We start from the raw sequence: 24207 nt of genomic DNA on the forward strand, positions 1-24207 counted from the left end.
TATGACACCCGCTCAGATAGTCAGCATTAAGGCCTCATTATGAATTTGGTGGTTGTTGAGGGCAGATGTAGTTTTTAGGGGTTCTGATGTTATTCTTCCTTCTCTTATTACTTGGATCTCTGACAGATGTACGTGGTCAGATGGGTAGTGTGATGAACCCTACAGATCCCTCACTGTACCCCTGCCTAAAGTCTCCTCCCAGGTGGCCAGGGAAAGGAAGACGCTTCCTGTACCCATATCCTGGGGATGGTGTACTGTGGGAGGATCACACGGGTGGAGATGAGGCCCTGGGTAGTGACGGGATCCCGGGGGATGAGACGCCTTCCTTGGGAAGGGAGTAGTAGCCTTTGTTGTATGCCAAAACATATATAGCCTATTGCCATTATCTGAACCCCATGTTACGTTTAGAGATAGGGGCAAAGTGGGTGCAACATTTTTAACCACTGCATTTCAGGATGAACCCGTTGTACCTTGTATGGATAAAATCCCCCTTGCTCCCAAAGGTACAGATGAAAGAAACCTGTAAATGGTGGCATAAATGAACTGCCTTCCCTATCTGTGATAAAATCCGATGAAGCACTTGTAAAAATGTATGAACAACATAGTTCTAACCAGTGACAACTAATTCTGTTACCAGGGAAGTCCCATAATCCCAAGATTACTGGGACGAAGAAGAGCAGGCAATTAGGCTTAACAGCTCACATCTGAGGGAGGCTGCGAGACTTAAAAAGCTCCATCAGGTGCAGGCCATTAGTTGTGGTTGTGGTTGGAGGAGCAGTAGCAGTTGTTAGCTGGGGCAGGAGAAGGTGGCAGAAGAAAGCACTTGGCTGGCAGAATTCACAGAAGTGGGAGGAAAGAAAGGATGCCAGGATTTTCTATCGGCTTATTCCAGTTACCAGTCCTGAGTTGGCCATTGTCCCCCTAAATTCGGATTGCAGAGGTTGCGCAGCAGGAAGCGTAAGGTTCGAAAGCTTTCCCACATGTGAACCTGATTGCAGAGCGTTCGCAGTGAGAAGCATGCAGAAAACGTTGCTTTTCGGCTGGCGTGCTTCAGCGGGCCGTGGTGAGCTGAACTCCATGCCTATGTGGTGAGACCAAAGGCAGCTTGGTGAGAGAAGTGTGCCTGGTCGAGAAAATACATGTAGTAGAATTCCTGCTACTTGTGACAAAGGCCAAGAAGCCGGTGAGTGTTACTGCACATTCCCAAGCCTTCAGGCGTCGCAGGCGAGCAACTGTAACCAGGTGCTGTTCACTCGCAAAAGAGTGAATTTGAATTAAGCTGACCGGAGCGTGTTGGACAATGGAGTGTAACAATTGTTACACTCGCGTATAGAGAAATATGCTTTGGAAAGAGGTTTTCAAACATTATAAATTACAGAAATAGCTTTAACAGCGTTAACAACGGATCGGGTGTACCTAAAAGTGATTCTAACACGAAGACAGACCCTAAGTAAAGCCACAATAACATTGTGTTAAGTCTCAATATTGTGAACCAAAGAAAACAAACAAGCATTACCTTAAACCCAGGCTTGAACAAGCATTGCCCTCAGTCAAAAGAGGCTAAAGAAAAGGCTTCAGTGGAAATAATTGTTGGTACCAGAAGAAAAGGGGCTAATATAATATGTCTAAAGGTAGAGCTTATAAATCAGTGACTATGGTGTAAAAGAAACAGCAGTTAGTCAAGAACACACATTGCCAAAGCCAGTAAAGATAAAATTGTAAGTACTTGGTTGGTGGCTTGACAAAAGATAAGTGGTTGACAAGCGGCCCTAGAAGGAAGTGGTATTAAGAATTGAAAGATACGGGGTGGGGCGATGTTGCGCACAAGGAAAATGGCCGCCTGATTTCGGAGCTCCCGCTCCACCGAAAGATCCTGAGCCAATCTATCCTTTTTTAGACCACCTAGGAGGCTTGAAGACTGTGCCGCCGGTAGTCGGGATATCCGTGCGCCTGCATAGAAAATCCTGAGCGGCTACGGCACATGGCTACGGAGATACAGCCTTTTGAACATTGACCGGCACCTTGCACTGCTGCGATCCGGCATAGAGAACCAGGCAGAAACACCCGTTGGCCGAGATCGCAGAGTGGCGGAAGGCCGCTGGGGGGTGGAGCCATTGGACGCGGTTTGCGCCCGACCCGACACACAAGTACTGGCTACGCCGAGCTGGAAGTCGGCTACGACCCACACTGGCAAGCGGACCCGATACGGAAGCCCTGGCTCCCTTCTCGGATGCCACGACAGAAGGGGGCTCTACAACGGATCCTTGAATGCCACTGCGACCACTAAGACTCTCCGGGGGTGATGCGGCACAGACGCGCGACTCTAGGTGAGCTCGGCCTCACGGCTGCGGCAGCCACATGTATCATCGGCGGCTGGGGGCGGCTGTCACCTGACCCGACCCCACAGTTGTTTGTGACCGCTTCGCGCCTGGGCCCTGCACACTATGAAAAACCCTAGCCTGTGGCAGACTGCATGTTTTTGAACATTTGGAATGGCGATACGCGGACCCCGGTGGCGGGCACACGTGTTGGCCTGTACCTAAAGAGATTATGTGTGCGGTACATGACACCCGGTAAGACATACTCAAATTAAGGGGTGCGCTGACGCCCCCCCGCGCTGCTACCGGATACGGGGGCGTTGGTTGGTCACCTGAAAACGCGTAAAGACTGTCCACGCGGCCCTGTATTGGAACATCCAATTCATGCACAGAAACTGAGAGAAAGGGAGGACTCGGGGCCAATGGACATCAAAACTTAATTGATGTTGAGAAAGAGGGCACTTGGAATGCATATGGGTCCCAGGGGAGGAAGCTGAACTGAAACTTTGTGATAATACGGTCACAACATCACATACGGGGGAGGTCACAGTCCACTCGTGGCATATACACCTTGATGCCCTTAGGCTCGGAAAAGAACACGGGCATACCCGTAGCTGCATCCCTTGCAGGCAACGCAAAACGTATTACTAAGGAACAAACGCCAATAAGCATCCTTGTCTTGGACACTAACAGAAGTACAGCTAGGAGTGACGCACACCCCTGCAACAAAATGGGGGGGGCCGCATAAAACAGGCAAAGCAGCCAAGACCCCTGGAAACGAGAAAGGGACCAATGGACACTTATACCTGTGGCCAAAACCAAAACATGACAGTTGAGGTGCACACAGAGCTCAGTTTAAACCACGAAGAAAGTGAGGCGAGAGAAGACAAGCTAGCGAGGCTGGTGCAGAATGGGTTCCTGGCAGTAAACGCGAAGCTGGATGAGATAGTGGTCACTATAGGCTCCATGAGGGCCAGAATAGTGCCAGAATAGATAGAGCGCACGTATCACGGACACTCAGAACAGAATAAGTGTAAATGAGGATACTATTACTCAACACGGTCGGGACATTACTCTTATCAAAGAGACAATGCGCACATTGCAGAATAAATGTGAAGATCTTGAATCCAGGTCGATGAGGAACAATGTCCGAGTGGTGGGCGTGGCTGAGTCCTTTGGAAAGGGGCAAATGGAGAAACAACTAGAGTCGCTATTCAAAACCCTGTTCGAGCCTGTGGCATTCTCCGAACATTTCCTGGTGGAGAGAGCATACCGCACGCTTGCACCGGTTCCCAAACCAGGCGCACCACCACGTACAATAATTGCACGTCTCCTTAATTTCAGAGATAGAGACACTATCCTGCGCCTGGCGAGAGAAGCTGGAACACTGCAGTATGATGGGGGCCGTATACATATATACCCAGACTTCTCTGCCACGGTTCAGGCTAGCAGACGGTCCTATGAACCAGTTAAGAAACTTTTGAAAGCACGCCAGATCTCTTATGCTCTGATGTTCCCAGCCAAGATGAGGATTCACCATGCAGGGAGAGCGCACTTTTTTGAAAAGCCGACTGAAGCCTTGGCGTATATAGAGTCCTCTATACCCCTTCCTCCCAGAGGGGACAGGCCGGCACAGAACAACAGACCCCGTCTGGCGGACTTACAACACAAGATAAACTCAACTATGCTTGGGTCGCCGGTGTTTCCCCTACATGTTTGGCTTTTGGTCCAGGGCGAAGCTGAATGGCGCCTGGGTCGCCCTCAAGATCCGTTGATTGGTGGGGAGATGGGAACAGAGGTTGGCTGTCATGTGAGGCAACGTGATCACCCCTGGAAAATTCCACAAGTTGAAATGGGAACATCGTCAAGTTGGGGGTGATGATGAGGATGGAGGGCTGGTTAGAGGGTATAAAATAAGTTGTTGTTACGCAGACTCACAGTTTGAGACTGTAAATGGGCCCCATGTTCAGGAGCCCCGTCCAGAGGTAAGGACAAAAGAAGCAGAATGTTTGTTAATGGTTAAACCAGTGGTTGCGCAGATGCTAGCAATACTCGCCCTGTACAAACAGTATGCTCCTAAGATGCGTGGTGTCAACGAAACATTTCTTCATGATACATTGGTGATGGATTAAAAGTGGGACTGTTGTCGTGGAACGTAAGGGGGCTAAATAACCAGTTGAAAACTAAGAAAGTAGGCAACTATATAGCCAGGCATGGTGCCCAGATTGTTATGCTACAAGAAACGCACATGATGAATCCGAATAACGAGCACATACTGCCCAGATGGGGCAAATTGAGATTCCATACCAATTACTCGTCCCAGTCCAGGGGGGTCATTACGCTTAGTCATCCAGGATTGGGGTTCAAGTTGTTGGGCCAAAAGATTGACCCGCTTGGCAGATATGTACTGGTCTGGGGTGAGGTCACGGGCCAGCGTCTGCTTCTGGTGAACACATATGGTCCCAATATTGATGACCCTTCCTTTTATACGTCTATATATCAGTTGATTGTGTCAATAGGTATACCCACTATACTATGGGGAGGAGATTTTAATGTTGCCCTTGATCCCGGGTTGGATAGATACAGTACTGCCATCAGGTCACCTAGCAAAACGGTTGTTACCCTGAAAAACATTCTACCACAGCTTTCACTTGAAGATGCCTGGCGTTTGCTACACCCGAATAGAAGGGGATACACGTATTACTCCTCAGTTCAAGACTCTGAGTCTAGGATCGATTACTGGTTTGTCCCCCCTGCTGCGAACATTACATTGCAGACATGCGAAATACTATCCCGCACACTGTCCGATCATTCCCCTGTGTTGATGGAGGTTGAGTTGCGCAACTGCCCCAGACCTGAAAAAAGATGGAGAATGCCGGGAGGAATATTAAACGACCCTAAGGTTGTGGAAGAGCTACACACAGAAGTGGCAGAGTTCTTCACCAATAATATTGGGTCGGTCGACAGATACTCTACTGTCTGGGAATCCTTTAAGGTCTGGGTCAGAGGAACCTTGATATCTAAATCCGTGGGGCTCCTGAAAGGGGTCCGAACTGAACTAACCAAAATCGAAAATTGACTAGGGGAGCTTGAAGAAACCTACACTCATACACAAGATAAGGCAATACTGGCTGAAATTCAGACACGGCTTCACGAATTTGGCAAATTGGCCACAAGAGAAGTACAATATATGGCGGCACCGGTCCGCGCCTGTAGATATGGCGAGAGGAATAAAGCCGGGAGGACACTGGCCAACTTGCTCAAACAAGATGGCAAACAAACCTGATTGCAAGTATACAGACATCGCAGCGGGAGGTACTCCTGGGGGAGCAAGACATTAACAATGAGTTCACTAAATTCTATCAAGAATTATATAGCAACAATGACACTAAGGCAAGCCCGGAAATCAAATCCTATTTAGAGGCACTTGCAATGCCCAAACTCTCTGAGGAGGCCCGAATGGCATTAGAACAGCCGGTCACCGCCGAGGAAATCGCAGAGGCGTTTAAAGCATTGGCATCGGGTAGAGCTCCAGGGTCTGACGGTTTGGGCGCGGAGCTCTACAAGGAGTTCCGTGAGGAGCTGGTGCCGGTGCTGTTGCATGTGTGGGAGGAAGCACTCCAAAGCAACAAACTGCCCCCGACATTGAGAGAAGCCATAATAACCGTACTCCCTAAACCCCGTCGCCCGCCTCAGAATATATCATCATACAGGCCCCTTTCTCTTATAAATACGGATGCCAAAATATTTGCAAAGGTGCTGGCAAACCGGCTCCTACCGGAAGTCCCTACACTTGTCCATCCCGACCGAAATGGGTTTATCCCCCACTAGATCCACGGCCCTTAATCTCCGTAGACTTTTTGGTATTATGGCACAAATTGACCCTAAGGGGAGCGCGGTGGCCATATCCCTAGATGCCGAGAAGGCTTTTTATTCGGTGTCGTGAACCTATTTGCTAGCAGTGCTAGAAACATTTGGCATGGGCCCAAACTTCATCAGATATGTGAAGTTGTTATACACTGAACCTGGGGCACGAGTGTTGACTAACCGAACCATCTCGGAGCTGTTCCTACTGGTGAGGGGCACAAGGCAGGGGTGCCCATTCTCGCCGACATTATTTGCTTTGACAATAGAACCAATGGCAGTCGCGATTAGACTGAGACACTCGGGTAGGGGGATAAATTTGAAAGGCTCTACCCAATTGATCTCCCTATATGCGGATGATGCGCTCCTGTACGTCCGTGAACCAGAAACCAATATTGCACCCATAATGGCAGAGATTCAGAACTTCACAGTTTACTCCGGATATACTATAAATAAGACCAAATCGGAAATATTCCCGCTTACTCCGGCAACCAGACGCCCAGATAATCTATCTGGACTCAAATGGTCTGAACAAAGCATTAGATACCTGGGAATACTGGTCTCTGGAGACAGGCATACACTTTACACAGATAATTATGAGAACACGCTACACACCTTAAGCATCAAATTGTCGATGTGGGGACGCCTTCCGATCTCACTGCATGGTAGAGTCGCAGTCCTTAAAATGATAATCTTGCCCAAACTACTATATTTGTTTGTCAATATCCCAATATGGCCGGGACGACCCTTCTTTGCTAGGCTCCGATCCATGGTGGTAACTTTTTTGTGGAATGGTAAAACTGCAAGGATAGGAATGGGAAAAAATGACCGAACCATACTCCTCCGGCGGCATAGCGGCGCCTGATTTTGAACTGTATTACTACGTTGCCCAAGCCCAGTTCGCGCGATACTGGTATGGAGAGACGGAAGGCCCCCCCCCCACACGTGGATAGAAGAACACACCACACACCCCACGAGTATACAGTCTGTAATTTTTGATACGCATTATAAAGACGTGTGATTATAACCCAGGGAGCTGTACGGTTGGGGCATGGAAGGCTATATTTAAAAGACTGGGAGTGGAAACCCCCTATAACCCAGAGGTCTCCCTCTGGAATTACCCGGGCATATCTCCAACACACGATTGTAACCTGCGGGAGGCCTGGGATCCCAATGAGGAAATGAAACTGGGTGATATGTACGTTGACGGTAAATTTGGACCTTGCCAGACACACTGAGGGCGCTGGGAGGGGGTCCACTCAAAACACTCCAATACTATCGCATGAGATCAGCTTTTCAGAGGCACTGGCCACTCTTCCCGGATGATCCCCCCCACACATCCATGTATACAACTGATAACGGCTGGGGGCAACCTGGGGATCTCCAAGCTGTAAGCAGCGGTCCAGGCACACTCTCCTACAACGAACCATGTCAAAGACAAATGGGAGAGGGATCTGCAGACCCCCATTGACGATACGACCTGGGACAGATACTGCTCACTTACCAAAAAGGTATCCTTGAACGCTGGCCTACGCTTGATTCAGTTTAAGATTCTAAACAGACTACACTACACCCCAGCCAAAATAACCAAGTTCACGTTGGTGGGCTCGGGTGAGTGTCCCAAGTGCAAAACCCCTCAGGCGGGAGCGTTCCACATGTACTGGGGGTGTCCGGTGGTTGCGGACTTCTGGAGAGAAGTGGCGGAGATGTTGGAGGAAATCACGCAGGTTCCCCCGGTGCTAAGGCCACAGAAATACCTATTTGGTGACATAGGCAAATGCTCTGAGAAAATTAGGAGACTGTTTAACATCTCATGTGCTGTAGCCAAAAAATGCATTTTGCAAAATTGGAAGAGTGCTGCCCCACCCAACATGAAATAGTTCCTCCGAGAATGAACATATGTAAACGAAGCAGAGGAACAGTTTGTTATTACCCGCCCAACTACGAGCAGGCCCAAAGACATCTGGGGTCCTTTCAGGATGTACTTATGTGATGTGATTTCGGAGGAAGATGAGACTATGTAATCATGAACACTCGAATGAGGTATATATCATGTACCTGTTGTGTACTGTGAAAATGATGTGATAAATGCTGTGTATCTTTTGTGACCACTAATAAAAAGAGTTTTAAAAAAAATAATTGAAAGATACATTGCTTGTCTAGCAGAGGTAAAATGGCATTGGTATAAATCTTGTCTTTGCTACACAATTGTGAAGAGTTGTTTAAAGCTGTTTAAAGTTGTAGACGTGGTAAACTTTAGACGTGTCAGTGGAACTAAAACTTCACAAACGATACAATTGAAACACTGTGAAGCAGAGAAGTGAAACTGCATGTTGTTTCTTTGTAGGAGTTGGGTCTGGCAGGAGAGTGTACCAGACAGAAATGGAAGTAGAGGACTGGGTGTAAATTACTGCAGTAGAAGTTGAATGTACTGCAAAGTTGTTCTCAAACAGAAGAAGTTGTTTTGTTTCATGGTGCTGAGAGAGAAGCACTATGAAGAGAAGCCAATTTCAACCTATTTGTGTTTTGTGAATCTTATAAATTATCATCCTGACCAAGAATCCCTTTGGAACTGTTTAAGGAACTTTGAACTATATATTTCCTGTAGAAGAAGAATCTTTTCTGTGGTGAACTGTGGATTGTTGGAAGTTTTCCTTAACAACCAAACTTTGTTAATAACTGTGTTGGAACTCTGTTTCAACTCTGGATTAACTTGTTATTTTGTGTTATTCAACAGAATTGACTTTGACTTAAAACCTGGGTGTTGGCTCAGGTTACATTAAAAAACTTTGAAGGTGTTATGAATACAAATACTGACATTGTGAATTGCCATATCCTTTCTTGTTTATGTATAGGTGTGAGGGCCAGAAAGGTTATGTTGGAGTATTTCCCTTAGTTTATTTAGTCAGGGAAATCCCTGTTAGAGTAGGGCAAGTGAGGCGTTTGGTTGACATTTTGAATTTAATAAAATGGCATTGTTTGACACATCATCTGGAAGTTGTCCGCCTCACATTTCTGACCCATCACAGTAGTACCTCCTCCCATTGCAACCCTTTTAAGTGTATGGTCCCATGGGAGCGAGGCACAGGGTGCAAGCTGACGTACCAAATTAGTAGCCCCATGTACCTTAAGTAGCCATTGGGGCACTAATGTACTCTTGTATGTACTGCTCTTGCCCATTCTGTTTTGGGCCATCCTTTTCACTGAGGAAACCAAGCGGAAGGCCTAAAATTGCTGCTCTGTACAAGCGGGCTACCTTAGAGCCCAGCTATGCACCCATCATAGTGGTTTGAACTGGTTTAGGCCAGTCCCTGGGCTGGCCATTGTATATTCTGTGGGAGTGTTCCTGGGACTTTGGTGGTTCTTGGGGTCAACCCAGTGCTCCAGATAAGATTTTGAACTGGGAGTATTTTACTCCCCATTTTTTAAAGTTGGGGGTAAAATGATTTTTTAGGGAGTAAAAAAATAAGTCACATTCTCAATAGGAGTGTTTTATAAATGAGTCAACATGTTTGAACTGTAAAAGAGATTTTTGTTTCTTCTAATGAATATTTCTTTGCACGTAGATATTCATGCACATGAAAAGATTATTTTTTACCTCACCGGATCAGGCAGCAATTCTTCCTGTAGAACTATGTATACTACTGTATAATACTACCCCAAACATATCCATGAGCTCTGTGGGTGAAAGCACCAATGTGTTGGTTTCCTATTTATTGTGTCGGGAGTATTTTTGACTCCCTCTTTTTATTTTTCGGGAGTATTTGCCTATTTTTAGGGAGTAAAAGTCGGCGATACACCCCTTTATCTGCTGGGTCAACCGGATTGTCTGGCTGGCTGCTAAAACCTTTTTGTTAAGCACCTTTGTATTATTGGTGGTCTAGTTTAGGCCAGCCCCTTCCTACACTCAGTTAGGGTGGATTTTCCTATGAAGGCTGTTGGTTTACTTAACTGCTGGAAAGATTTTGGCACTGAAAAGCTGCTGAATTTTAAGAGCAAGTCTGGCCATACTGGATGGTCTTCTGTCTCTGTACCTTTCTGAGAAGAAATGCAATATTCTCTTCAAGTCTCTAGGTTTCTTCCCCCAGGTTAGGACTCAGGATTCCCTTCCCCAAGTTCCAGGTGCCACAATTCCACAAGAAACAAAAAATGTCTTCTTTAGTTTAGTTGGATTTTGTTTTCAAGTGTACAGTTCAGACGGTGGTCAGTCAAAAGACAGGAAAAAAATCTCGAATTACAATAATCTCGAAAAAAAAATATCGAAAAAAAAGTCGAATTTTTTATTTATTTAATTATATGCTTTTTTGGGGTCGGGTAAGTAAAAAAAGGGGGTAAAATTAAAAAAAAATGAAAAAAGGGGGTTTGGGGGTAACCCCCCCCCATTTCGAACAAAAAACGTCATAAAAAAAAATGCGACTTTTTTTCCGGGATTTGTTTTTTCGGTTTTATGACCATAAACCAGTTCAGACATTTTGTAGCTATCGAAGTGTGTCAGTGTTAGTCAAGTGTCACTGCGGCAATCCTATTTCCAATTATATCACAATATGTTGTATACGTGGCATTGTCTGCAACAAGTGGGGAGATGACATAACACCTGAATGGTCTAACGACCAGACATGTAAACAAAAAGCATCAACCCACAATGGTGCGCCCAGTGCCTGTTTAATACAATGAATACTAATAAATATTGTCTATCGTTTCAAATAATGTTTAAAGTGTATGATCGTTTGATGAATATTAATCCATATTCAACTGTGACATTCATGCATGCTTTGAGGCTAATCCTTAGTCAATTGTAAGGTATACATATAACTTCAATCAGCCAACATGAACCCTTTGGTGCACATGCCTTTTTGTTTCGGCAATCCAGTGGCTTCCTTCATTCAAAGATTCCTGGTGTTGTCCAGAATATTAATTACCCTATTGTTCATCTAGTATGGTCCACATTATCTTTCAATTATATTCAGATAACACACCCTTAATTGTGATACAGTATTCATACAGTGTAACTCATTAACACATATAAATTCTTATGCGTTCCAAATACAGTGCATCATAAAGAATATGGTCTGTAACGGAGAGTAGAAAAAGCAAAGGTTTAACGTGTGAGTTGAAGTATGCACTCTATTCTCTAGTGTAGCAATAGACATTGAACTTCCATTACTCACCTTTTGTTAATTGCATACATATGTCTATACAGTTCGTGCCATATGGTTACTCATGCTTCATGCGCGATAGACTACCCATTGGAAGTGTTCTATAAATCACTCGAGTACGGGGTACTAATCCGATGGATTGCTGTACGTATTGACTATTCAATGTTGATGTATCGTGCCATTATGTGGTTTTGTGGGCTGTGGTTGACCTTGTGCTAAGGTCCAATGGAGTATGTTTTTTAGGACTGCGCAGGCTGGGAATGATTATGGCAGCTTTATTGGTGTGGGATCAGGTGATTCACTGTGTCTATATCCTGGTATTATGATTGTTATCTCCGGTCTGGGGGATTGTATTGTGTGATGGGGTTTGATAATTACCTTCTTTTGTTTCATGAATCCCTTCTCACTGTTTAAGAAAGCCGGTAGGCCTACCGCTGTTATGATATCCTGTGAATGGACATGAGTAGTATTGAGATAAATGCAAGTGTCATGGATAGTTTATAAAGATTCTGTAAATCAGGGTTGTATAATTACCTATTTCTTAAGTTCAATATTGAAGATGGCTTACCCTGCTGGTGGCAACTGGTAGATTCCTATTTTCTTTTTTTATCCGTGAGTGATCGGCTCTTGGTTCACATGAGACACTTGTTAGTGCAAGGGCCTGGAAGTAAACCATTGATATCCAAATGAGCTTTATAAGAAGCCGCCGATGAGAAGCAAAGCATCTCTACTATGAGACGCAGAAATTAAAGACCAAGTGGCGAGTGGGCATGAATGTCGGTGTCTTAGCTATCTTACCTGATTAGATCCTTGTTTCCAGCATAGACTCTTACCAAGACGGCGGTGGCAACCCGCTTTGTCGTTCTGCCGCCCCATCTTGGAAGAATCTATCTAAGTGTGATGCGCGGTGCGTCGCCATGACATCATCACGTCTGGTATCAAGATTATGAGGGCCCTGTCTAGAGTTGCCGTAACCCATGGCAGTCCCGGTATTACTTGTAAAAAAACAATGTGCTAATGTATATATTTTGTGAGCATTTGCCTATCGTCGTAGTGGCTGAGTGTGAATCATATTTCTATACAAATAAGGCCTATAAAGTATTGGCCAAGTCATAGCCTGTTTTATTAGTGTGCAAGCAGGCGGTTATCCCTCAGTAATTGGTTCTAAATAATGAGTTAAGACCATACTTAGTACTGCCTGGCAAATACGTCCATGAAAAACAAAGATTCAAAGAAAGAGGGTATACCACTGTGTATAAGGGAAGCAAGAAAACACGTGGACAAAATCAAGAGGTCTACATTACTTGGAGCAAAAGAAAGACAGACAAAAATAGGCAACCAAACACGAATTATCACTAGGTTTGGTAGAAACAACAATACTATACAGAAAATGTTCTGGAAGCACTGGGACATGCTATTTTTACACAATGACCTGAACAACTGCATATCTACCCGCCCAGACTTTGTGTTCACCAAAGCCCCAACATTGAAAACCAAACGAAGTCCCAGCTTCATGAAAGTCTAACTCGCAGGTTTAGACCGATGTGATAACAGGACACAAGCCGAGAGGATTCTATAAATGCATGACGTGCACCATATGCAAATATGCATTGAACAGCGTCCAAACATTTGCGACAAAGGACAAGCAGAAATTGGTTATAGATGATCTGATCAAGTGCAGATCCAAATTTGTGGTTTATATCATTATATGTGTGTGTGACATTGTATGTAGGCTCAACTATCGGGGAACTACGCTTAAGAATCCGAGAGCACCTTAACATGAGTGTGAGCAACTCCACCGAGAGGTAACGAGCTTTCCAAGAACATTGAGCTTCTAAATATCAAATGGACTAAAGGAAGGAATCATTGTGTCCTGCACCCATTCTTCCTCTTATAGCCCTCCACATCATGCTCCCACCTGGCACTGACCCTCACCAGTGGCTGAGATGTAAAATTGTTGATGGCCTGGTATAGTGTCATTATGGCCTTCCTATCCATTCGGCCTGCGAGTAAATTGATTTCCAGAGGGGTATGGTCAGGGATGTTGATGTCGGCCCCCAGTTGGCTATGTAAAGCATGTCACAAGTGCTGAAACTTGTACCGATCCCTGGCCTCTAGCCTGTACGCCTCGTACCTGGACCCCTTTAATAATGTCCCCCACCTTCTTGATGCCTTTGCTTATCCATCTGGTATGCGTTCCCAGCTTGCACACCTCGGGTATGTGTCAGTTCCCCCAGGGTGGCATGAAGCCTGTAATCGCCCCTTTGTACCCCAGGACATTTATGACTACTACCCGAGCTTCTATGGCTCTTGTTATTGCGGGCGGTAGGTCTGACTGTGCAAACCTCCATATAGTGCCTGTAGAGGAGTTAGACGCATGGCCTTGATCTCCTGCCTTTTGTGAACCAGCCCAGCGTTCCCTTGCTCCCACTCATTAGCCACCACTAACTGGGCCTCCCAATGAAGTGGTGTTAGTAATCTAAATGTATCCTATCTTATGTTATTTGTTCTTGATCTGGTAGGAATGTTATTCTGGTGTGGGGCCGTGCTAGATGTTTAGGGTGCTTGTGTGTAATTACTGGTGTTTCCTTGAAAATTATGCGGTTTCAGGGACTCTGTATTGGAGCAGGTCATTTTTGGGAATTCTCAGTGGCTGATCACATCTCATGTCATTTTGTTTGGCTAAGTGGCCCTGTAGACAAAGGAGCCTTCCAGGGGTTAATTGCTTGCATGCCTCTTCCTACAATCAATGGAGTGAGTTTTATGAGAGATCTTCCTTGTTTGTGTGTAAAAGATATGACCAGCTCAGTGTGCGTTTTTCTCAAGTTGCTAATTTTATCCTGTGACAGCCATTGAATAATGACTTCTATGCACCTTTGAAATCTAAGGCATCTGCCATCTCAGCATAATATTTTCTGTTCGCCCAGTAAAATATATCAAACCTAGGCTTTTATTTACATTTTTGTCTGGAAACCTAGTTAAGTATTATAAGAAATATTCAGATCTGTCAACCTAAATGCTACAAGATGTTTATGTGAGAGGAAACGAGTACTGCATATGGCTTGAAGAATCGGGAAAAGGGCTGGGATGAAGGGGGAATCGATGAACGAGGCCCTGCTGATGGGCTCTGGAAGGAAGGAATAGGACAGCGCTAAGGAGTTCTGAAAATGAAGGCACGCCCACAGAAAGGTGAAAATGCTATGCATTGAGAAATTGGTGCAGCAGAAACATTTAGTGACATTTAGTGACTTCTCAGCAGCATGACCCATGGTGGCTGCGTCACATTGGTCTTTGCGGTTAAGTACCTGAGACCTGGGGTTATGCACCATAACACAGAGTGTGAAGGGACCGAGTTAAAACGTGAACTTGTAATGTCCACATTCCTAACATAGTCTGACCCATTAGACCGGCATGCTGGGGAAAAGGGCATTCCCAGAGAAGATCTTGAGAGGCATACGAAAACCTTCCTTTAGATCATCTGTAGAATGGGCCCGGCCAGCCTAATCTTCCACAAACACAGCTCTTGCATAGAATAACCTCAGTGGGACGGTGGAACTGCCCAGGGGTCATCCTCCACGTCAACCTTTCACATGCTAAAGAAACTCACCCAGCTCCGAGATTGACCCAAACCACTAGCTCTGTCCCATCGTGGCTGGTCTGTTAGTGCACACGTTGTTAGTGTTGACTCCAAAAATATATAGTTTGGCCGGTTAGAGGTAGAAGAAGTGATTTAAAAATGCCCCTTGTTTGGAAAATTGGGCTGAAGGGATATTTTCACACAGGTAAATGGTGATCGGCGTGAGACTCAAGATGGCCCAGTTTCATTATTCCATAGGATTTATTACTCCCACAGCTTGTATACCAACCATGAGGAGAAGCGACAATCCATTGAGCCCAAAACGTAAGAAGGATGTGGGAAATTATTTCACATAATCTGGGCATGCCCTCTCCCTCAGGGCTACTGGAAGGCTGTTTGGAAATTGATCATTTCAGTTCTGTGTTGGGAAATGGAAATAGATGTTGGTTGTCTTCGGAATATGGGAGAATTAGTTTACACGAAAGGGGACCCTCTGTTGTTATGTCTCTGGTGGCAGCTAAGAGATGGGGACTGATCGATGTAACTAACATACTAGGTTGGCATTCTGGGCTCGGTAGGTATATGGAATTTGAGATTGCTGTAAGCAAACCGGATGTTCTTGGTACAGTTTTGTCCAATGTGAACGTGTCAGGGTTGTTATGGGATTAGGAGGTTTAGGTGGTGAGTTGTGTCGGTCTGAAATGCAGTTTTGTGTTTAGAGATGAATCAATTTGGAAAATTCAACAAAACCATTGTTAAAAAAAATCCTCTGTGTTCTATCTTTTATAGATTTTTTTAAATGTGTCCTGGAAGTTATTCTATTTTGTTTTTTTCTGAAGTGAATCCTTTGCTTGCGGTTCTCGATAACATTTCTCGGTTGTATGTCTAATGATCGTTTTTTTTCTTCATTTTTTAATTTGTTTTGCAACCTCAAATTTCTTTCCCCACATTTTTTGATAGAAAACCCTCCCCACTGCCTCTCCATGCCCCACACCCCACACCCCACCAATATGCCTAACCCCAGCTTACCATATACATTTATTTGCTGAATATTGAGCATAACAATTTGGAAAATAATTATTATTTTTAAAAAACCATTAATAGACCTACTTCCTATTTCTCTTGTATGGTTCTCTTGATGCTGTTGACTTTTCCCTCTTGCATTCTTGTTTTCCAGGTGTTGCCAGCAGGTGACCAGACCGAGGTGGGAGAGAATGGGGTTACCCTCAGCGGGGGACAGAAGGCTCGCATTGCCCTAGCTAGGGCAGTTTACCAGGTGAGTCTCAGATAGCTGATTGAGAAACACTGTTCTTGGATGCAATAGAGAACGGACAACTGAATACCCAGACCTCTGCACTTTCCAAAGTAGGACGGCCAACATCTCTGAGTCGTAGACCTACCACCTGCAGGAAGCAGTCACTGTTAGATGAGGACCTAAGTAGGATGATATTCCACTCCATGGCAAACCCCAGATATAGAAACATTGTTGCTTTACTTTTTCAACCAGTGTCTAAATTACATTTTCGGCTGTGTTGCTTGATACAAAAGGCTAAGTTTACACCAGTGCTCAATTTTGAAAGCGTGTCAATGTTCCATCACAAAAATCGCGCAGAACAGGTTTCAGTCGATTTTTATAGGTGATGGAACAATAGCACTTTACTTGCTTCCCACTGTCCAGGAGTAATTGGACAGCAGGTGATGGAACTGCAATAGTTCTTCAATTTATATGTATGATGTTTACTGAACAGTGTGCATATTTTCAAAACAATCTGAAAATTCTCACGATGGTACCACAAAAACGGCACCAGGCTACTATCCGCCATGCCACCTATAATCTGAAGTTGTATATGCTGTCCAACATGTGGATAGAATGTTTGTCTTTTGGGTTAGGAAGAAGAGTACAGAGTCAGGGGACAGAAGGGTGCCTGAAACATAACCCAAGATCCCAACCTGCGCCTCCTAATCCCCTTTTCAAGGGGATTGGGTCCTCCGACGTATTCCATTATCTATGACCGTAATCACCACAGCTGTGCTGCTTCAGAAAACCTTTCGGAGTCTGCGTCCTGCGTCAATGACGTCGATACGCTGTTCTCGAAGGCCTCCGTCAAGCCGACGTCACCGGATGTTATAAGTAGGACGCACGACGCCCGTAGCCTCAGTTCTGTTTTTTCCCCGAACGTGTTCGCTTCGGAGATCTCGGCGCGCCTCGATTCTTCTGAGTTCTGTTCTTTCAGTTCCTCGAACCTGTTAGTTTGTGAAGTATCGTATGATGTCTTCGTCTTCTTATGCCCCGCGGCCGGGTTTTAAGAAATGTCGGGACTGCGGGCCTAAGATGTCGTTAACGGATTTGCACGGCGCTTGCCTCTGGTGCCTCAGTGAGGACCACGACACAGACGACTGTGTGGACTGTCAGTCGCTTAATTCAAAGGCCTTATGGGTGCGTAAGAAGAAGCTTTCTGTAGGTAAGGTGACCAAGGTTCGTAAGCCGAGGTCCTCCGGGCTTTCGACAGACGATTCGAGGGTCGACTCTCTGCATCGTCGTCGTCGGTCCGGGAGGTCTCGGTCCCGGAGTAGGTCCCACCATTCCTCTGCCTCTTCGAGGCACTCGCCGAAGCGCCGTCATCGGTCGCCTTCCCAGTCCTCTTCTGAGGATGCTGCCCGTCGGCGGGTTGCTTGTCCCACCAAGTATTCAACTGCTGAGGAATGGGCTTCTTTCCGTAAGGAGATGTTGGCGATTTTTGAATCGTAGGGTTCCGGTCCGTCCGCGCCTCCGAGAGGGGTCGGCCGTGACCATTCTAGAGACACCGCTCATACGCCTTTGGGCTCGGGTGGTCGGCACGATTCGCGGGAAAGGTCCCGCTCGGACAAGGTGAATCGTTCTAGTCATGCCCGTTCCAGGTCCTGGTCCTTGACGCCCTCGAGACTGCGTGAACCTGTGAAGTCTTCGAAGAAGACATCGACGCCTGTGGCGCCGAGGTCGTCGACGGACTCTCTCGAGGCCCCGCCTCCGTGGAAGTCGTCGACGTCATCGATGACTATACTGTCGAGAGACATGCTCGGGGCTCTGCCCTCGAGGCCTGTGTCGAAGCCGTTGATGCTGTCGGCGCCGCGCTCGACGTCGATGGCGATTCCCTCGACGCCTTTCGAGGCTGTTCTGTCGGAGGTACCCTGTGGCACGGTGGAACCCCCTAGAAAGGCTCTGGCCAAAGCAAAACATTTCTTTGTTCCTTATTCAGTGCCCACATTCCAGCCTCTGGATTATATTTCTGAGGTGGGTGAGGGTTCTGAAGATGGGTTGGTTCCTGACACGGTACCAGACGACATTATATCTGGTCATAGCCAGATTGAGGACCTGCGTCAGTCGTTGCACGATGCCAGTGGTCTGGACACCTCTCCAGAGGTGAAGTTCTGTAGGCCTGAGCCTGGCACCCATGCCGAATCCTCATACCGGCGCCTTATGTCGAGGGTCGCAGATTACTTGGGGTGGTCTGCGCCACCAGTGGATTTTGTGCAAGATGACCTGACGGATATCCTCGACCAAGGTCCACCGACTGACCCGGTACTGCCATTCCATATGGCCTTGCATAGAAGGGTGGCAGCGGCTTGGACTGCCCCAGAGAGTCTCCCGGCAGTGAGCAAGTCTTTGCCGTGAAAATACCGTCCAGCCAGTAGTGACCCCTGCTACTTGAACACGCACCCCACTCCGGAGAGTTTGGTGGTGCAGGCGGCTACGGCCCCAGCAAAGCAGGCTTTGTATCCTACCATCCCTCCTGATAAGGATGACAAGCGTTTTGATGGTTGGGCGAAGAAAGTGTTTTCTTCAGGGAGTATGGCTCTTCAGGCGGCCAACTCTGTATGTGCCTTGTCACGTTTCACGCACACTCTGTGGAACTGTATTTCATTAGCGGCTGAACATATTCCCAAAGGGGACGAACGGGATGGTTTTCTTGCTATTGTACAGGATGGCAAGGATGCCACGTGTGAGTCCGTTCAGTCGGGTCTGGACATGGCAGACTGTGTCAGCCGGTCCATGGCGGCGAGCACCGTAATACGCAGGTTTGCGTGGTTGCGGAAGTTGGGGTTTGCTCCTGATGTGCAAGCCCGGCTCCTCAACATGCCCTTTGATGGTGAACATCTTTTTGGCAGCAAGGCTGATGAGAGCCTTGAGAGGTTGCAGACCTCAAAAGCTGCAGCAAAGTCGTTGAGCGCTGCATTTCGCCAACCTCCGCCTTTTCGTCCTAGGGGACAGCAATGGAGGGGAGGTTCCGTTCGTTATTACTCATCCTTTAGTAAATTGAGAGGAGCTGCAAGTCAAAGGGGCCACTGTAGGAGTGCCAGAGGTGGAAAACAGGGTACTCGAGGTGCCAAGGCCACTCGGGCAGTTGCCTCTTTGCCCTCAGGCAATGCCGCAGCCACTCCAGCTCAGTCATGAGGCCAGGTCCCATGGTTTGCCGGTTGGGGGAAGGCTGGCGCAGCATCTTGTAGAATGGCGTGCCATTACTTCAGATGTGTGGGCTCTGGAGATCATAGCCCACGGCTACTGTCTTCCTTTTCGGCAGAGGCCTCAAGACAATCCACCAGGGAATCTCTCTTCGAAGAGTCCAGATCCGCTCCTTGCGCAGGGAATACAAGCCCTGCTGGAGAAAGGCGCCATAGAACTGGTGCCTGTAGCGGAGATGAACAAGGGATGGTATTCCCCTTATTTTTTGATTTCGAAGCAAGACGGGGGATTGAGACCCATCATGGACTTGCGCGGTTTGAACAAACTCCTCAGGAAGGACAAGTTCAGGATGGTTACTCTCTCTCAAGTCCTCCAGGCCCTTCAACTTCAGGACTGGTTGGTGTCTCTCGACCTCAAGGACGCTTACTTTCATGTGCCGATCCATCACAAGCACAAGAAGTACCTGAGGTTCGCGGTTGGCGACTCACACTTTCAGTTTCGGGTCCTGATTGACCTCCGCCCCGAGGGTTTTCACCAAGCTCATGGTGGTGGCAGCACATCTCAGGAAAGGGGGGATTCACGTCTACCCCATACATGGACGATTGGTTGATCAGGGCGAACTCTCCCGAGCAAGTCCTGGATCATCTGTCTGTCGCCTGCCACTCCCTCCACAAGCTGGGCTTCTCCCTCAACTTAAAGAAGTCCCACTTGACGCCAACTCAGCGGTTCCAGTACATCGGAGCAGTGCTCGACACTTCCCTGGGGCAGTGTTTTCCTCCCCAGGTGAGGGCTCTTCACATTCAGCAGATGGTACACAAGTTTCGACATGCCCAGAGTCTCCCGGCGTTCGAGTTCTTGAGGCTGCTCGGCCTCATGGCATCCTGCATTCTTCTGGTGCCAGAGGCCCGACTGCGGATGAGATCTTTGCAGTGGACTCTCAAAATGTAGTGTTCACAATCCTCCGGCAGGATGTCGGATCCCGTTCAGGTGCCGCCCTTGGTCGCCCAGGACCTTCTGTGGTGGGCCGACGAAGGCAATCTGATGAGGGGGGCTTCATTTTGGCTGCCCTGGCCAGAGGTGACGATCGTGACGGATGCATCCCTTGCGGGATGGGGAGCTCATGCCAACGAGTTGACTGTCAGCGGTCGTTGGTCTCCGTCAGAGTCCAGACTCCATATCAATCTGTTGGAGCTGAGGGCCGTCAGGCTTGCCCTGAAGGCTTTTCTGCCGACTGTGCGAGGAAAGAATGTCCCGATTCTGACGGACAGCACAGTGGCCATGCACTACCTCAACAAAAAGGGGGGGGGGCAGGGTCACTTCCTCTGTGCAGGGAGGTGATGCAGCTCTGGTTCTGGGCCATCCAGCAGGAAATTTCGATCTCGGCAGTTCATCTGGCCGGAGGTGAAAACGAGACAGCGGATACTCTGAGCAGGCAGAGGGCGATCTCTCACGAGTGGGAGCTGGCTCAGGAGAGTCTCCTGGAGATCTTCGCCCTTTGGGGGACCCCTCAAGTGGATCTCTTCGCCTCCAGTGTCAACCGGAAGTGCGAAAGGTTCTGCTCGCAGGAATTTCCTCCAAGAGGAACCTTAGGAGACGCGTTCATGGTGGAGTGGTCCTTCCCACTGCTGTACGCGTTTCCTACAGTCCCCGTCATCCCGCAAGGGCTGCAGAGGTTATGGAGGTTTGGTTCCGGATGATCCTCATTGCTCCGGCATGGGCCCGGAGGACGTGGTACCCGGACCTTCTCGACTTGTCCATCTGCCCTCCACGCCGTCTTCCCTACCAAGACGATCTGCTCTCACGGGAGGGGGTCAGGTTCTCTATCCAAAGGTCGGGTCCCTCAACCTTCACGCTTGGCTTTTGAAAGGTTGAGGTATAAGGATTGGGACCTCCCTGAAGACGTGATGGAGGTGTTGCTTTTCGGCCAGACGGCCGTCAACAAAGTCCCTGTACCGTTGCTGTTGGAGAACGCAGGGTTAAGAATGTGGATTCTTTTTTTCATGTGACATTCCTGTCGTTCTGTCTTTTTTTGCTTTCTTTGGCCCACAAGGGCCTGCAAGTGAGTACCATTAAAGGTTACCTGGCGGCGCTGCCTATATTTAAGCGCTCGTCTGAGGAGTGTTCTTATTTTAAAATCTCTTTAATTTCTCAGTTTCTAAAAGGGCTCACTAATTCCAGGTGCCCGGTTGGGATCTGAACCTTGTTCTCAAGTTTCTAATGGGTGCTCCATTTGAGCCTTTGCATTCTTGTCCTTTGAGACTGTTAACCCTTAAAACTGTATTTTTAGTTGCGGTCACTTCCGCTCGCAGAGTGAGTGAGTTACAGGGACTGTCAGTTAAGCCACCCTTCACTGTGTTTCATAAGGACAGGGTTGTCTTTAGAATTCGTCCTTCCTTTCTTCCGAAGGTGGTGTCGGAATTTCATTTAAGCCAGAAGGTTATTCTTCCGGCATTTTATCCTCCTCCACATCCTGGTAAGGAAGAGGAGAGGCTCCATAGGCTGGATCCTAGGAGTGCTTTAAGCTTCTACATTTCACGCATGTCCCGGGTCAGAGTGCACGATCAACTATTTATTGGTTACGCTGGAAGGTGGTTGGGCCAAGCTGTTACTAAGCAGACTTTGTCTCGATGGATTATCTGGCCAATTTCTGAATGTTACCGCTTGGCGTGTAAGGACCCTCCGGTAGGCTTACAAGCCCATTCTACTAGGGGTATGGCTGCCTCTACTGCCCTGCAGAGGGGTGTTCCTATTCTTAACCTCTGTGATGCAGCCACCTGAGCTTCGGTCCATACTTTTGTACGTCACTACTCCATCGATTCTATCCATGGGCAGGATCTGGCCTTTGGCAAGGCAGTCCTTTACTATGCAATTTGATTGGGCATTCTAAATTTGTATTTTCTACATTCTTTTCCCACCTCCCTACGTTGGTACTGCTTTGGGAGTCTGTCATAGATATGGAATACGTCGGAGGACCCAATTCCCTCGAAGAGCAAGTTACTCTCTTACCTGGTAACGTTCTTTCGATGGGATGGTCTGGCAACATATTCCATAGCGCTCCCTCCCTGCTTCCCCCGCTACAGAATTTCTTATCCGATTGCAGCTTACTTTTCCGCAAGGATTTCTGTGGTCATACTGGCAGTAGATTGGTGCCACACGTTCTGGGAAAAAAACTACAACTGAGGCTACGGGCGTCGTGCGTCCTACTTTTAACATCCGGTGACGTTGGCTCGACGGAGGCCCTCGAGTACAGCGTATCGACGTCATCGACGCAGACGCCGAAAGATTTTCCGAAGCAGCACAGCTGTGGTGATTACTGTCATAGATATGGAATACGTTGTCGGACCATCCCATCGAAAGAACGTTGCAAGGTAAGAGTAACTTGTTCATCTCTGCATATTTCAATTCCTGCAATCTGGGAGCATCCCAGCCATCCTATAACACTTGGTGCCCCCTGTCTTCCAATCAGCATTATATCAGTTCTGCATTTTCCACAAGCATTACCGAGTATTACCATAGCTGCCTTATAATCAAGAATTGCACCTCTTTTCCCCTAGTGTGTGTTCTTCACTTTGGCCGGGTGCCTTACTGATTTAGCCGTCCTTAGAGCCAGAAGATCATTCTTACACATCACCATTTTCCTTTACTTCATCCTAATCTTGGAGATCAAGTCGGGAAGAAGAGCCGCCTACCCCCATCTCTACATAGCTCTTTAGACACCATCAAGGAATCCATCTTGGACAAAATAACTATGTACAGAGGGGATGATGAGAACATTACATATCTTAAAATCATTCAATTTGTTCTCCAGTCTTCTCAAAGTAGTTGCCTGATCATGTTTATTACAATGGGTGAAATAAAGTTCACAATTTAACTTCATTAAAGATAAATACAAGTTGAAGCACATACTTATTTCCAAACAAGTGTTGTATTATTTGCCCGAGGTGTCCCCTTATAATTCTGTCTTTTTCATAGGATTAGTTGCCACATTGGTTTAGTCCACAGCAAGCCCAAACTCTGGGTATGTTCAGGAAAGGAGCAGCGTAAATCCTGTCTCTCTATATCCCTCCCCCATGTTCCAAAGGACACAGCTTACTGCTGCTGAAAGGAGAACTGAAAGTTTGCTAATAATATGGCTCACCGTTGATTGCAATTTTAGCCCTTAAGGTCCCCCGTGCCATGCCTGCACTCTCAATTTTGTCTCTCATGGCTGTAGCCCTCAGGGCGGTAGAGTTACACCCTTTTACCCACCTCATGTCAGAATTTCATCTTCTCAGTGTCACTGGGCCTAGTAAGATCGTTGTTTTGTTCTCCCCTGTTTCCCTCCCTTGCCTTGTCACGCTCTGAAACACTTATGTACAAGCGCGATAGAAAGAAAATATCAATATTACATATATATCCATATTTTGCCCACATTCTCATATTTGGCTACTTGCTTATAGTGACTTTTCCCCAAACAGGACAGGTAAAGATCACATTCCACAGATTCATATTTAAAAACTATGTGAAACAAATAGGCGGATGCAAAACATGGAGAAAGAAAGCATGCTGGGTAAGCTTTCATTTTTGGAGAGCACTTCAAGGGAAACATCAGTCAAACGGCCATCTCCCTATTTTGCCTGCACATAAATCTGTACACAGGCACAGGCAAAGTCTTTATGTTTTGCATTAATGAAGGACCGCCCACACAGGCAAAAAATGACAGAAGCATTTGTCACTCGATGAAAAGTATTACAGGAATTGTAGTTCAAAAGGAATAGTTTAAAATCAACTCCTGGCCTGCAATCCACTCTCATCAGAGCTCAGAGGTGGGGAGTTTAGAACAGGCAGGAGCAGGGCACGTACTAACTATGC

The 24207-nt window shown here is 47.0% G+C and overlaps 1 protein-coding gene across 1 annotated transcript in view; it reads left to right on the forward strand.

Moving 5' to 3' along the window:
* The window catches only part of ABCC10 (ATP binding cassette subfamily C member 10), a 609641-nt gene that overhangs the window by 195028 nt on the left and 390406 nt on the right, over positions 1–24207 (forward strand). Inside the window, 1 exon segment of the mRNA XM_069608805.1 lies at positions 16093–16191. Within this exon segment, the coding sequence (XP_069464906.1) occupies positions 16093–16191 (99 nt within the window).

Source organism: Ambystoma mexicanum, chromosome 4q (assembly GCF_040938575.1).
Source record: "Ambystoma mexicanum isolate Mex_15411 chromosome 4q, UKY_AmexF1_1, whole genome shotgun sequence".
Taxonomy (NCBI): domain Eukaryota; kingdom Metazoa; phylum Chordata; class Amphibia; order Caudata; family Ambystomatidae; genus Ambystoma; species Ambystoma mexicanum.